General features: G+C 43.9%; 1 protein-coding gene across 6 annotated transcripts in view; it reads right to left on the minus strand.

Moving 5' to 3' along the window:
• ASTN2 (astrotactin 2) overlaps positions 1-15,788 on the minus strand; it is a 1,018,233-nt gene that overhangs the window by 672,999 nt on the left and 329,446 nt on the right. For all 6 annotated transcript variants that reach the window (XM_008273385.3, XM_070066427.2, XM_070066421.2 and 3 more), the window contains one exon: positions 11,091-11,198. In XM_008273385.3, the coding sequence (XP_008271607.3) occupies positions 11,091-11,198 (108 nt within the window). The remainder of the gene's footprint in view (positions 1-11,090; positions 11,199-15,788) is intronic.

Below are 15,788 nucleotides of genomic sequence, written 5' to 3' on the forward strand. Positions count from 1 at the left end.
AATAGTGATTGCATAGGAAGATCACTGGCATTCAATAAGTGATTGCTATTAAGTTGTTATTCCTCTTATAATTGTTACTCAACTTCCTGACTTAGGAAAAAGGGGATAAACTGTGTAGGGATCCAAAGCCAGAATAGGATCAGATTGTGCTGTTGGCTCATATGCGGGGACTTTAAAAAGTTCATGGAGAACAGAATTACATGATAATATGCTCTTCAAAAATGAAGGCCCCTCATACGTTAAGAAAGCTACAGAGTAGTGGTTCTCAATTCTGACTGAAAACTAGAACCTTGAGAGGAGTTTGTACCAACATGCAGACTTCTTGGCCAGACATTCCCAAACAGTGGGTCTCAGGTAAGCACTTGGAATTGGTATTTGTCAAAAGCTTGTCAACTGATTCTTGGATGCATCTAATCTCACGAATTACCTAGCCCTGACAGGCCTTCTTACTCCACAGCTGAGGGCAACTACCCTGATGTAGGTTCTGGAGGCTCTGACCTTCTGGATTACCTGGGCTAGTTCTACGAAAATGATCCTTGGACCAGAGCCAGTAGATGAATTCTTATTTCTTACCAACAGTTCTCCCCAGTTGTGTGCTGGTAATTGTCTAACAACTGGCTCTGTGATGGGGAGGTAGAAGTTTCCCTTCTTAAGTGTTTGCTTAATTTCCATGGTGAAAATATTTCCACTATGGCTGCAACAAGCTACCAAGGCAACATCACTACATCACTCACAGCAGAGTTGGGAAGAGATGTGTGCACTGGCTCTCACACACTTAATTTTTTCTGTGTCTTCCTCCTTGTACCTATTTCTACCATGGACTCTCACAATGATATTTTTGAGAACACAGAGAATTTCAAGTTCTACCTGGAAGGTTGATAGGAAACCGAGGTTCAAGGCCTTGATTAAGGTTTTATAACCAAACAGGAACATATGCAGGATTATAATCCAGAGCTAGGACTTCCAGTAATTCATGATATTCTCTTGTTTGGTCCTGTCTTTCCTTTCCTTGCAAGTTCACCTAGTGCTCCCCCTGCCTGGCTTTCTAGTCTGTGCTAACCTTGCCCTGCTTTCTCTACACATACATGCGTAGCCTGCGATAGCCAGTTAAATCCACCCCATCAGGGTGCTGATGCATTTCCCCATGTATTCCCAGTCAAGTGTTCCTCTGTACAAATCCAACCAATCTGTCCTGCATCTGCAAAGCCATGCCATAGCTTCCAGGTCACTCGGGCCACAAAGGCCTTAGAGGCTGATTAAATATAGATCACTTTGTCGTCTGTGTTTACTTTTCTGTGTGGCAGGTCCTAGGGGTCTGTCCTGCAGGCTGGCAGAGAGGAGCCAGTAGACGTGCTTGTGGGAAAGGCTATCTCTAAACAAGAAACAGATGACAATGAAAGGAAAAGCTGTAATATGAAGTCCCCAAAGGTCAGGAATGCCAAATTCATGTTCTCTTGGAAAGTGTCTATTTTTTTTTTGTTACTAGAAGCAAGTCCAATTTGTGGTCCAACACACTGGAAAGAGGCCATGAGCTGTGCCTGGCTCAGGCACTGCAATGCTTTGCTTAACTGACCACCATTTAACAGATCATACAGCAAGCACACTCAGCTAAGCATTTCCTTTGCATGCATTATCTTCATTTAATCCTTATAACAAGCTTATGAGAGAAGAGAAAAACAACTAGCACACTTATTATTTTTTTTAAAGATTTCTTTATTTATTTGAAAGGCAGAGTTACAGAGAGAGGGATATCTTCCATTCACTGATTCACTTACCAAATGTCCACAATGGCAGAGCTGGCCCAATCCAAAGCTAGGAGCCACGAGCTTCCTCCCAATCTACCGTGTAGGTGCAGGGGCCTAAGGACTTGAACCATCTTCTTTTGCTTTCCCATGTGCATTAGCAGGGAGCTGGATCAGAAGTGGAGCATCTGGAACTCGAACTGGTACCCATATGGGATGCCAGCACTGCAGGCGGCAGTTTTACCCACTACGCCACAGCACTGGACCCTCAGCACCGGCTCTTAACCCAAGAGAAACTGAGATCATAGAGAGTTTCTTGCCCTAGGCCATGCGGCTAAGAAATGGCAGAGCAAGCATTTGAACTTGTGTCTGTTGATGACAAAGCCTAGGCTCAACCTAGAAGTTCTACTGTTTTCTGGTTGTGTTTGCCCAGTAATCAAAAGGATAACATTCATATAGCCAAACACATTGGCACAAAGTTTTTTACAACTGAATGATTCTTATCACTACAGAAAATCCCAGTTTAACAACTGCTAGATTAAAACAAGCAAGTAGAAAAAAGAAATAAGCAAAATCAGAGGGCATTTCTGCCCTGGTTCTTTCTTCTGGAGAATTAATAAGCAAAGGTTATAAGAAAGAGCATGAGATCGTGATTCAGAAAAATCTGAATTTCTAGAGCTGCTAAGCAACCAGCAGATGAAAAGTCCAAGGTGCAGAGTGGGAGAGGAATTTGCCCAAGGCCACACAGCCACAGGCACACGGCTGGGCCAGGAGACTCAAGCTGGCTGACTGTACCTCTGAGACAGTCCAGCAGCTGTGGGTGCTCTGTCTCCTGCTCAGCTTTGTGTCTTGGGCTGGACAAGACATCTGCTTCACTCATCTGGAATTTCTATTAAGCATGTACTGGCTCGTATGATCAACACTGCCTCTATGTATCAGCTCCTTCTACCACCATGACCACTCCCAACCCAGAAGACTGCAACCACCTTGACAATGCGGGCCCAGGCCTTATTTCCAACAACACCAAACATCATGATTAGTAGGGGTGTTTGTTACACAGAGGTTGAACTGGAATGGTAACATGAAATATAAACATTCCCATAACACAGATAGGAAAACTGAGAGGGCACCGGTTTGCTGGTTAATCTTGGATTAGAAACGTAAGCACACATCTGATTCACAATCCAGCATTCTTTGCTGTATGGCACCCTGATTAACAAAAGGAAATCCTGCCCAGGGGGAACCTATCACATCAGCTACTTTATTCTATAGACCACCATGAGACATGGTATTTACTTGGCCAATTATTGTACTTGTTGCTTGGTAAACAGACTCTAATAGGATGCTATGGGGTCAGTTCACAAAGCACTATGAAATTTCTTGGATGTTTCCTGGACATAGATAAAGGTGAGTGCTACCTGTACAAAATGGGTGGTTTAGGGAAGGGGACAGCTAACTATAGCCCACAGGTGCAATGTGGATCAGCACATGTTTTTGAAAGTAAAATGTTATTGAAATATAGTTGTATTCATGCATTTATGAGTTTTCTATGGGAGCTTTCGTGGTACAACAGCAGCACTGAGGAGCTCCAACAGAGACTGTGCAACCTGCACAACTAAACATACTTACTCAATTGGCCATTCACAGAAGTAGCTTGTTGCTGATCCCTCCTTTAAAAATCGTAAGAGATATTTACACCCTGATCTCTCAGTCTGTTTCTCAGACCCGTTTTTGCTTTCCCTTTCCCCTAACATATCATGTTGATTACTTCAGTTCTCTGCACTGAGACAAGGTACTACCTATCCACACCAGACACTTTCTAAAAACAGTCCCATTTTCCTTAAAAAGAATCTGAGTCATAGCTAAGCCATGTACTGCTCCCAGACTATATTGTTAATCTCTTTTCCAGTAGATCCCAGATGGAATTTTACTTGATTTAATTTGGAATTTAGAATGCTTTAGAGGGGTAGGAGATATGGGAAGAAAGGACAAGTAGTTCTTGAGCAACCTTTGGGTGAGTTCCAGAATCTTCTACCTCTAGACTTGCTCACTCTATGAAGAAGGTATCAACAGCTCCATTTCACACAAAGGGAAGTACCCAGAGGTTAAAAGATACACAGAGGAGATGAGGTGATGTCAGGTCTCACATTTGGGTTTATTTCTCCCATGGGCCACGCTGAAAGGGAAATCAACATGTAAAAACTTCTAGACATATGCTCTCTCCTGCTCCCTGCCCCTCTCCCTGACCACATTACATCCCTCTCAATAGTAAATGTCCCAGCCATGCTCAAGGAGCCCAGGCAGAGTGGGATTGTCACAGTCAACACTTGCAGCCCTCACCACTGCCAGGCATGTCCTTTCCTAGCGGTTTTGTACTGGAAACATGGAATGGGACTAGGCTTCCATTATGTTCACTGAGAGCAGGAAGGAGAAAGGAAGACCAGAGCAGACCACTTTCCAGTAATGGGGATGAAGTGAGGAAAAAAATAAAGAGGAGGTAAACAAAACATAACATCTATCCAGAGCACTTGCAATAATGCAGACTGCGCCAGACACTGCTTTCATTCATTCTTCCATCCATTCTTTCATCATTCATCCATCTGTATTATCCTAAGGCTCACTATGGTCCCATCTCTGTATGTGGTATTGGAAATAAGAAACTGGACACAAAGGTACTGCACCCATGCTCAGTCTCCAGGTCAGTGGAAGACACAGCCACCACCCAGAGAACACAACAGTAAATGCAATATTATAGTGGTGGTCAAGTTTATAAAGAGGGAGCACCATAGACTCTGGTATAGAACAAGACAGGGAAATTAACTCAGAAGGGGGATGACTTTGCAAAAGATGCACCCCAGAAGTGGAGAGGCCAGGGTGATAGGAGAGGGAGGAGGAAGAAAGGTGGAAATGCAGGTGAGCGGGAGAGAGCGTGGGAAGAATCACTGTGTTTCTATATTTGTATATATGAAATGCATGAAGCTTGTATACCTAAAATAAAAGGTTTATAGGTTAAAAAAATCAGAGAGAGATATTGTGAGGGTTCTGGTAGGGCGCAGAAAGGAATGCTGTGCAAGAAGGCCTGGATGGCAAGAGTACAGAGAGCCCTGGGAGACAACTGGGGAAAGACCACCCCACCTAGGGGCTTGTGGGAGTGTGTAGGGGAATCCACATTCTATTATAAATGCAAAAGGATGGCATGGAGAGCTACAAAGTGGAGAAGCAATAGAATCTCTGATGATACTTTTAAAAATTATCATCCTGGCTGCAGGGTTGAAACAGGATGGAATCAAGTAAGTGAGACCACCGAGGAAGGGCTTTTAGCAGTTTTTAGGCAAAGGATGTAGGTGGCATGGAGGAGGATGGTAGCAGTGAGAAGGGAATTTATTGTTGGGTGTTCAATTTATAAAGAAGATAATCGTTATCTCATTTAATATTCACAACTAGCCTCTCAGAATGGTGCTGTTAATATTGACACTATTGGCTCATGCTATGTTCAAGGAAGCAGCAGAGCCAACTTGGGACCCAGGTCACTTTCCAGCCTAAACTCCTTCAGGAAGCCCTCCTGTATGTAGCTCCTGTTCATCCACATCCTTCTTCTTCAAAGCTGGCATAATCTGACTCGTGCAATTCAACGCCTAGTTGAACGACACAAAGTCTTCTAACAGCTTCCCCAATACCATGTGGAGCTCCCATGCTCTGCAGCATCCATCCTAAACCTCCTTTCACTTAGATCCTGTGAAAACGAGACGCCGAGTCTGGCCGTGGTGTGGCTGAGGTCACATGGCAAATCAGTGGCAAAGCTGGGACTGGGAACCACGGTTCCCGTCACCCTCAGATGATCCCACAGACCAAACTTCCTTCTGAGCATTTGTTTCAAAGACAGCAGCAGGTGAATGCTTTGATCCAAGTCCAGTGCCCCAAGATTTGAGAAATGGAATAGTACTTTACCAAGCTAATGGAAAAATGGAATTAAAATATTAATCTGTTTTGGTGTAAGATTTTTTTGAAATCTATGCATAACTGTTTTATAATACATACTTTCCATGAACTTTTTGAAGTACCCTTGTGCAGTTTAAATTACAACTTTTCAGATAAACAGAAGAGGGTAGAATGAATTAATGTCAAGACTCAAGTGTTATGAAATTATTGTCAACCAGCCCAGGGATTCACTTTTCCTAGTATTTTTATCTCTTCTTTCCCTTTCCTCATTGCACTCTATCATCTCTGTGTCACAGTCAGGCTGGCTGGCACATCCCTAGGCAGACCACAGGGAAACGCTGACTTGCCACTTTCTCTAAAGAAGAACTGGATGGTGGGGGCAGAGGAAGGGACGAGGGCTGGGATAATCAGGGTCCAGGCAGGCTGGAGATGGGGGTGGAGGGAGGTGAAAAAGCACTAGGCACAGCTAAATGAGATGACAGAAGTCTCATGGGCTGACACCCTCTCCACTAAAGAGAATTCAGAACTGAGAGAAGCAAATCAGATGCCAAGGAGCCAGAGCTGAAAGCCTGGTGCTTCTCAAGTCCAGAAGACGGGGACTGGTGCTGTGGCACAGTGGGTTGGGTCTTTGCTTGCGGTGCCAGCCTCCCATGTGGGCACAAATTCAAGTCCGGGCTGCTCCATTTCCAATCCAGCTCCCCACTAATGGCCTAGGAAAACAGTGGAAGATGGCTCAAGTGCTTGGGCCCCTGCACCCACATGGGAGACCAGGAAGAAGCTCCTGGCTCCTGGCTTTGGCCTGGCCCAGCCTTGGTTATTGTGGCTATTTTGGGAGGTAACAAGCAGATGGAAGACCTCTCTGTATGTCTCTCCCTCTCTCTGTTTGTGACTCTGCCTCTCAAATAAACAAATAAACCTTTTAAAAACAAACATAAAAAGGATAGGGGGCACTCACAGATACACAACCAGCCCCACTGACACAGAAATAAGTGTTTCCAGATGAAATCTGACCAGCAACCAGTCTTCTACTCTTCTATATTTAAGGTAAGAACAGAAGCCTGGGGCCAGTGTTGTGGTATGGCAGATAAAGCAGCCACCTAGGATCTGGCAAACCATATGGGCACCAGTTCATAGCCCAGCTGCTCCACTTCTGATCAAGCTTCCTGCTAATACCCTGGGAGTAGCAGCAGAAGATGGCCCAAGTGTTCAGGCCCCTGCCACTCATGTGAGAGACCTGGATGAGGCTCCTGGCTTTGGCCTGGTTCAGCCCTGGCCATTGCAACCACCTAGGGAAGTGAACCAGTAGATAGAAATCTCTTTGTCTTTTTCAAATAAGTAAATCTTTAAAAAAAAAAATAGACCTAGGACAGCGCATGTAATACAGGTGGTTAAGTCCTACATCTCATATCAGAGTGCCTGGTTCAAGTTCTGGCTCCTCCACCTGTGATCTAGCTTCCTGCTAATTTTCCTTAGAGGCAGCAGTTGATGGCTCAAGTACTTGGGTTCCTGCCTCTTATGTGGGAGACCTAGATAGAGTCCCTAGGAAGCTAGTAACTGGGGAGTAGATTGCCAGGGAGAAGATTCCTCTTCTTCTTCCTCTCCTTTTCTCTCTTCCCTCCTTCTTCCCACCCTCCAGCTTTCTGTCTCTATGCCTTTCAAATAAAGAAAATTAAAACAACAACAAAAACAAAAACAGAGACCTGGATCAGTGATGGAAGTTGACTAAGTCACACAGCAAATTTGCAGTGGATTTGAGACACCCCCCCCCAATACACACAGAGTCCAGAGTCCTTTCTCAGCAGCTTAGCTCTGTCACAACTTCTCATCTTCTTCTCTAATCTCCACTTGAATGCTTTATAGACATCAACTAATTTTAATCCTTAGACAAGCCTCTAGGGCTTGAGTCTCCCTACTCTCTTTGATAGCTTAGGAGACTGGTACACAGAGATATTAATTTACAAGTCTAATATAGCAAGCACTAGTAAGTGCTGGAGCTGGGATTCCAATACAGGTAACCCAGCACCAGAAACCATGCTTTATTGCTCTGGCTTCCCCTGGGGCTCACAGACCCCATTTAGGTCTGTGCCTTTGCCCCAGTAGGTGTCCTAACTCCTGGACAAAGTACAAAGAGGAATAAAAAAGTCTCAGAGCCCTTTCACAGGGGCCAAGGTATCTGCAGATGTGGAAACTGGGTGCCAGGTCCATTGGGCTTCGCCATGACCAGTTCCTCTTTCTGTGCTCCAAAGAAAATCATATCAGCAGCAGCAGCCACAATACTGAAAACCTTAATAACATCAAGGACAGTATCAAGAATGCTTCCCTGGGGCTGAGCCTCCACCTGTGGTGCCAGCATCCCACATGGACACTGGTTCGTATCCCGGCTACTCCTCTTCTGATCCACCTCTCTGCTAATGCACTTGGGAAAGCAAAGATGGCCCAAGTGCTTGCACCCGCATGGGAGATGCAGAAGAAGAACTTGGCTCCTGGCTTTGGATCAGCCCAGCTCTGGCCATTGGGGCCATTTGGGGACTGAACCAATAGAAGTAAGACTTTTCTCTCTGATTTTTCTCTGTCTCTCTGTCTCTTTCTCTCCCCCACCCCCGTGTTTAACTCTACCTCTCAAGTATACAAATAAATCTTTAAAAAAATCTTTTCTCTTTTTTCTCTGTCTCTGTCTCTTTCTTTCTCTCTGTATGTTTAACACTACCTCTCAAGTATACAAATAAATCTTAAAAAAAAAAATGCTTTCCTGGTTACCTATAGAAAGGGTGGGGTGAGTGATGTCAGGAAATCTAAAGATGCAAGACTTTCCCTGCTTTCTCAGTCCCCTCCTGTTGTATCTTATTTCCTTAGCATTTGTTACTATCCAATGTGCTTATATCCTGATAGGACACAAGGTCCATGAGAGTAAGAATGTTAACACTTGTTGCTTCCTTTGTGTTGGCAGTGCTAGAAGAGTGGCAGATATGTAGCAGGTACTGAATAGGTATTTGTGGTATGAATGGAAGAAAAGGAGGAGGGTAGAAGTGAAGGAGAAATTATTTGAAAATAACTGGAGAAAAGAGAAGATGATGGTGAGAAAGGAGGAGGAAAGAAGTGGATAAAATGAAAAGAGATAAAAGGGGGAAGACAGAGAAGAAAACAGAGGAATGAAGAGGAGGCAGTGATAGGAGGGAGGGAGTAAAGAAGAGAGAAGAGGAAGGAAGAAATCAAAATTTAAACACATGAGCAAGTGAGTGAAGCAGTTTAGGATCCTGAGGAGGAAGAGATGAGTATGGCAGAACACCCCTTAGAAGCAGAGGAAGAGGGACATGGAAATAATGGAAAGTAAGTAGAGAGAGATGAGAACAGCTCTGGCATTCAGCTGGCAATAGGGCCAGGAAAGCAGAGCAAGGAGGTTTCACGTCCCTGTCACCCTCACTGTCCGGAAAACACAGCCTGGCCTTGAATGTCTGCAGGCACTGGGCCAAATCGTGGCTCTCCAGTCTGGTGGCTTTGGCTTTTCTTTTCCAAGTTTCACTCCGATTTATGTGAGGACTGCTCAGTGATGGATGCTTTTCCAATTAGCTGTAAATAGCCCAGTCCTGCCGAGGAGACCCACCGCCTTGCCCAGCTCTAACTCTGACTGCTGGATTCCGGGAGGCAGAAGACAGGTCAAGAATTACTGATCACCAACTTCTAAATCTTCAATGCGGCAGATTTCAGAAAGCAGAGGAGTGGGGAGATAGAGAAGGCCAGTCCCATTATTCTAAAGGCTGCAGAGGCTGCAAAACCTTCTTATTGGTATATGTGGAAACACATCTCACCCATGGCCTTTTCAGTGGAAGGTGCCAGGGACAGGAAATTTGGACAACAATGAGAATTAATAATGCCCACCTTATTTTACCTTTAATGTACACCTGGCACCATGATATGTCTTATATAACTGAATCAAAATTCATCTTCAAGCCCTGAGGCAGTTACAGTGCCCATTTCACAGAAACTGAGGCAGAGGGAAAGTCAATAATTCACCCAGGAATAGAAGGAATCCAGGGAGCACTGTGGTCTCCTCTCTCTGAAACTCTACTGTGAATGGGTAGAGAGCTGGAAAATGTTTTTTTTTTTTTAAAGATTTTTATTAATTTATTTGAGATATAGAGTTACACAGAGAGAGAGAGAGAGAGAGAGAGAGAGAAAGGTCTTCCATTTCCTGGTTCACTCCCCAAAGGGCCACAATGGCCAGAATTGGGCCAATATGAATCCAGGAGCTTCTTCCAGGTCTCCCACATGGGTACAGAGGCCCAAGTACTTGGGCTATCTTCTACTGTTTTCCAAGGCTATAGCAGGGAGCTGGATCAGAAGAAGAGCAGCCAGGATATGAACAGGTACCCATATGGGATGCTGGCACTGCAGGCAGAGGCTTAGCCTACTATGCCACAGTGCCTTCTCAGCAGACTGTTTTATGAGGCAGCTTCCTCCCCTCCTCCCTGCTCCTCACACTTCTTCAGCTGACTTCTGTGCAGAAGTGGCAGGGCCAGGCATTCTGCCACATGCCTTGATTAGCTACCTTCGTGCTTGACAGACCAACTCTTTTTATAGTGGGTGGCCAAAGCCCATGGCTCTGCCCTTAATCACTGGGATGGAAAGCTTGTTTGAACCCTAAGGTGTCTTGCGAATATGTGATCTTGAACTTGCTGCTTACCTATCCTTAGAAAGCACTCCGAGATGAAGCATGACATTCACAGGTGAGTGCCTGAAATACGTTATATTTTCCCTTCAGAGCACAGTGAATCATCAGAGAACTTCAGGACTACCATATGGAGTCCTGCTTTAGCATTTTGACATCAACTCACACTGAGTGTCACTGTGAGAAATAATTATGCACCAAGACAATGCTATCTATTAAAGACACTCTAGAAGGCCACATGGCATCCTGTTTATAGGGATGCTCTCTCTGGTGTTGGTGTCAAGTAAATAAAGAAATATCTTGCATTAATGCTTGGTCCTCTCCCATTTTACTTTGTACTTTGACTGTCAGGAATTTGAGTTAAATTGGCAGCTCCTTCTAAAGACAGCAAAACACAGTAGGGCACGCATTACCCTGCATCATCCTAATCTGAGTTTGAGCAACTTCCTTTGTTTCTATTTTCCTTTCAACCTCACTAGTTATTTAATTTTCTGTGATTTTTTTAAAATCACTGCATAAACTTCAGAATTTTCCACAAACCCTCCAGAGTGTGATAGGATAGAACAGAGCAAAGAAAAACTAGAGTGAATTCTTCTGGTTGTGGGAGCAGATATCAAGCTCTGTGCTAAACAGATTGGGACTTGGTTGAAGAAGATTTAAGATTGTCGTTGAGCACAAAATCTGATCCCCAGGGTTTCCTCTTACAAACTTGGGTTCTGGAACCTTCCCAAGGACTCAGTTACCTTTGCTGCGGCGGCGACTGCGGTACTGCTCTGTGTAGAATGTCAGCTGTGTTTCATCATCTGCCTCTGAACCCGAGTTCCCCTTGGTTCTCCCAAAGCTGATTCCCCCTGTAAGGAAGCACAATCCATCAGTCAGTCCCACACCTCCAAAAGCTGGTGAAATCCGTTAATTGACCTGAAGACAGCTGCCCCATCCCCAGATGCATCTAAATCTCAAGTGACCCCACAGTCAGCGTGACTCATGGAAGGAATTCAGGTTCTGTAGAGAGGCAGATCTGGGTTCCAGCCCTAGATAGGCAGCTTCCTGATGTGTGACCTTGAAGAGAACATATTTCTGAGCTCTGGGTCCTTTCTCCCTAAATTAAGGGCAATAATTATAAACCCTGTGAGGTTTTCTTGAAGAGGGAAGGAAATAAAATATGTAAAATGTTTGGTACACAGTGGGAACTCAATAATTGATGTCTATGTTGTTTCAAATGATGAGTCTACTTCTACAAAACACACCAGCTGACTTAATTTCACACACATTTCAATCAAAGACATACTATATGCCAGGCCCTTAGCCAGACACTGGACTTGACAAATATTACTCAGTCCTTGCCAGCCAAGAGATCATATGCTAGTCCGGGGGACAAATGGGATCCTTTGGAGCCTTAAACTTAATTAATGGTTAATGTTTCCCACACAATGAGATGCTAGAAAGGTGGGGGAAGGGAATTCATGACAACACGAAGGACCTGGGCAGGCTTTATGGAGACAAACTGACTTAAGCACAAATGATGTTTCAGTAATAGACAAAGGAGAGGGAACAGTGGTGCTCCCTTGAGCATGGAGCATATGGGCAGCAGCAACATCAAGTCAAGGACTGATGGGGAAGGGGTGCTGAGCCATACAGTGGTCTATCTTGAACACCAAACTAAGAACTGGGGAGGAGGAGGGCTTTACTTTGCAAGTCATGGGAGATTGCAGAGCAAGACAGCAAGTTGATTTGATGCATGTGCTAGGAAACAGAGTGACCACCCAGGTGAGAGGAGAGGAGGGCTTGAGTGAGGGGATGTACAGTGGGGATGGAGAGGAGAAGATGCTGGCAGAGGGCTGCAGAGACAAGCAGGGGGATGTACAGAGGGGGGAAGAACAACACATTCCTATGCCATGAGGAGTATGTTAAAGAGCAGAGAAGGAAGAATGGCTGCAAAGAACTATGCCAAAATACTAACAGGTGATGGTAAGGGATAATACAGGTAATTTTTATTAGTATCTCTGTGCCTTCTGCATTTTTAAAATTATTTTGTTATTAAAGGTCAGGGTATGGAAAAAGAAGAACTAAGAACTGCTAAAGTCTTTCAAACAGAGAAGAGAATGGCAGTGAGGACAGCATGCCAGGCAGATCAGAGTGAGTGGGAAGGCAAGCACAACTTTGGTTTGGGGAACAGTTTAGGGGACGGGACTTTAATGTCCACATTTATAGATCATCTCCTAGACTCCTGGAGCATATTTAAGAATCTGGTAATAGTGGTTGTACTGGGTGGAGAATTAAGTAGCTGAAGAATGGGAATAGAAGAGGCTACTTTTCCCTATAATCCCTATGTGTATTTTGAATCAGGCAACATGCTGACCTATTACCTATGCAAAAATTCCACCTGAGGAAAAGAAAAACACACATTAGAGGAAAATGTGATTCAATTCACAAAAGGATTTACTATGCAATTTCCTCAGGTAGGGTATTTGAAATGGCATTCAGAATACAGAAATTTCACTTGCAGACACTCTTTCTGCAATATGGTTATTACTCATTCATTCATTCCAGCAATGCTCTTGAGCAATCAACTACACACTTAGAAGATTTATATACATATTGCACACAATTCTCATCATAATAGATTCATAGCAGAGGTGTAGTTAACAAACCAGACACAAAGACACGAAGACATGCAGGGGTAAATTTACTTGCCTAAAGTCACACAGCTGTCCAGCTCCAAACTCAGGCTCTCTAGGGTACAGATTTCTTTCTTTGCAATAACTTGAGAGGTAATATTGGGAAAGCCGATTGTCTTTTTGATGGGAAGGTGCCAAATATCACATTATGAGACTTCCTTGCATCATTTTATCCCAAAGTCACAATATCATGAAGAGGGAGGTATCATTATGCCCACTTTGCAGAAAAGACAGCTGAGGTCACTTGGCAATAATGAATGAAACTGGACTCTGAAACCTGGTGTGACTGATGCTCAAGCTCAAATCTTCAACTTGTGATACTTTTAATGTAATACTCTGTAATACAGAAAGATTCATAACTGCTCTGCCTACGCTAGGCTTTCTCAAGACAGTAAGTTGAGATGAATATAATAGCACAAGGGTCAGTAACATCTGATCTTTGTCCTCACGTCATCAGGCTTGGTCTGTTCCTGAGCCTCGATTCATACTTGCATGATCCACAGCAACCAAAAGCAGTGCCTCGAGACAGCAGGAGACTCTACATTCTCCCAGATGCGGTTCCCCCATTTAAAGCCTCCACTCTGAAATGCAGTTGGCAGGGGCCCCATGGGGATTCTGGAAGGGGCTGGAGAACAGAGGTCCCCAGAGGCCAGCAGGCTTTTAAAACTGTCATTAAAATATCTTACTGTACCAAAATTGAAAGGAAAGAAGAGAGGGAGGAAGGGAAGGTTTTTGTTCATCTATGAACAATTATTGGTCAAACGGAAAATTGAAAGCATCTGATAAAATAGTTCCTTTATATCCAGGAAGCATCTGTCCTGCTGTGATTTAGACAGCAGAGCAAATATGTGGGGTCTGTGGTTGTCAGAAGTCTACTCCAGATCCTTCTCATAGTCCTTTTAATGTACTTCCATACTATTAAACATTCCAGTTAAGTCCTCCTTCTCTTCCTTCATTTCTGCTTTTTAATCTTGTACCCAAATGACCTATCATGCCCCTTCCTTGGTGAACAAATGTGGCAGACAGGATTCAGATAGAATTCTTTCTCCACTAGGACAGCATTCTAGCAGTGATGCAATTCTAACACAAGAAAAGCTAACACTTGCATAGAACTGATTCCCCCTAGGTACTGCTCCAGATCGTTTACATGTACTGATTTATTTCATCCTTATGAGGACCCTAAGAGGTAAGATACTACTTTTATTCCCATTGTAATGGATGAGGGAACGAAGGCACAGGGTGCTTAAATAATGTTCCCAGGATTGCCCAGCTTGTAAGTAGTGGGGTCACAATTCAAACGCAGACAGTGGCTATAGAGCCAATTCCCTTAGTCTCTGTGCTGGTGTGTAATAAAATATGAGTAAATACCCTATTTAATGCCCACAGCCATCCCCGTAAGGATGGTATCATAAACCTTGTTTTAAAGATGAATAACTAGGTCTTGGAGAGGTCATGTGTGGTAGTAAGTGGGGAAGCTGAGATTCGAATTTGGTCTACTTGCAGAGACGGCGTCACCGTTTTATAAACTACACGTACACACTCAGGGAGGGATGACAAAGGTTTAACACGTTGACAGCTAAAGTCTATTACTTGATCCTCATACCTGGATGTGTTTTCCACTCCTCTGAGCTTCTGCTCAGAACTTTGTGTAGGCACTCTAATCAGGCTCACAAGATCCTAATGACTCTTCAATCCTTCCACACATTCAAGCATATGGAGATTAGGTCCCTATAACTGCCATGAGACCATCCCCCTCAGGTGAACTCTCTAGTCCCATCTCCTCTGGCCTTCACCTCCTTCCTGTAAGTAGTAAGGATCCATCATCAGACTAGAAATAGGCTCAAAGAGAAGGCCACTAGACCAGCAGGAGCAACAGAAATATAAGGCAAGCCACAAATGCGATTTTAAGTGTTCTAATAGTCATAAAGATAAAAATAAGAAAGACACATAAGTTTTCAGAATATATCCAATTTGACCAACTATATTAACATGTTATTATAACATATAAGTTAACTACATATACTTTACATTGTTTGCATGAAATTATTACTGAGACTTTTATATATTTTTTCATAGTAAATCTTTAAAAGTCGTTTTCATTTCAAGCCCATGGCACATCTCAAAACAGAAAAGTGCATGTTCCCCTCCAATTAACAGAGTACAATTTTGGGGGCATTTGGAGAATAAATATTACATAGCATAATTGAGGGCCAGGATATGAGTACAGAAATGAGATAAATAGCCACACAAAACTGTTATTTTTTTTTAATGAAATGTGACTTGAATAAAAAATGAGGTAGCTAGGATTCCACTAAACCACAAGAGACATAGACCTGCCCCCAGGGCACTTAGATTCTGGTGTCTGTATTATATTGGGATAACCCATGAACCATGGGAGGCAATTAAATTAGCATACTGGAATCAGACATGAGTTCTTTTTTTTTTTTTTTTAATTTGACAGATAGAGTTATAGACAGTGAGAGAGATAGAGAGAAAGGTCTTCCTTCCATTGGTTCACTCCCCAAATGGCCACTGCGGCCAACACACCGCGCTGATCCAAAGCCAGGAGCCAGGTGCTTCTTCCTGGTCTCCCATGCGGGTGCAGGGACCCAAACACTTGGGCCATCCTCCATTGCCCTCCCGGGACACAGCAGAGAGCTGGACTGGAAGAGGGGCAGCCGGAACTAGAACCCAGTGCCCATGTGGGATGCTAGTACCACAGGTGGAGGATTAACCAAGTAAGCCATGGTGCCAGCCCCATCA

The sequence above is a fragment of the Oryctolagus cuniculus genome, chromosome 1 (assembly GCF_051225735.1).
Source record: "Oryctolagus cuniculus isolate XC-2025 breed Fujian yellow rabbit chromosome 1, ASM5122573v1, whole genome shotgun sequence".
Lineage (NCBI taxonomy): Eukaryota > Metazoa > Chordata > Mammalia > Lagomorpha > Leporidae > Oryctolagus > Oryctolagus cuniculus.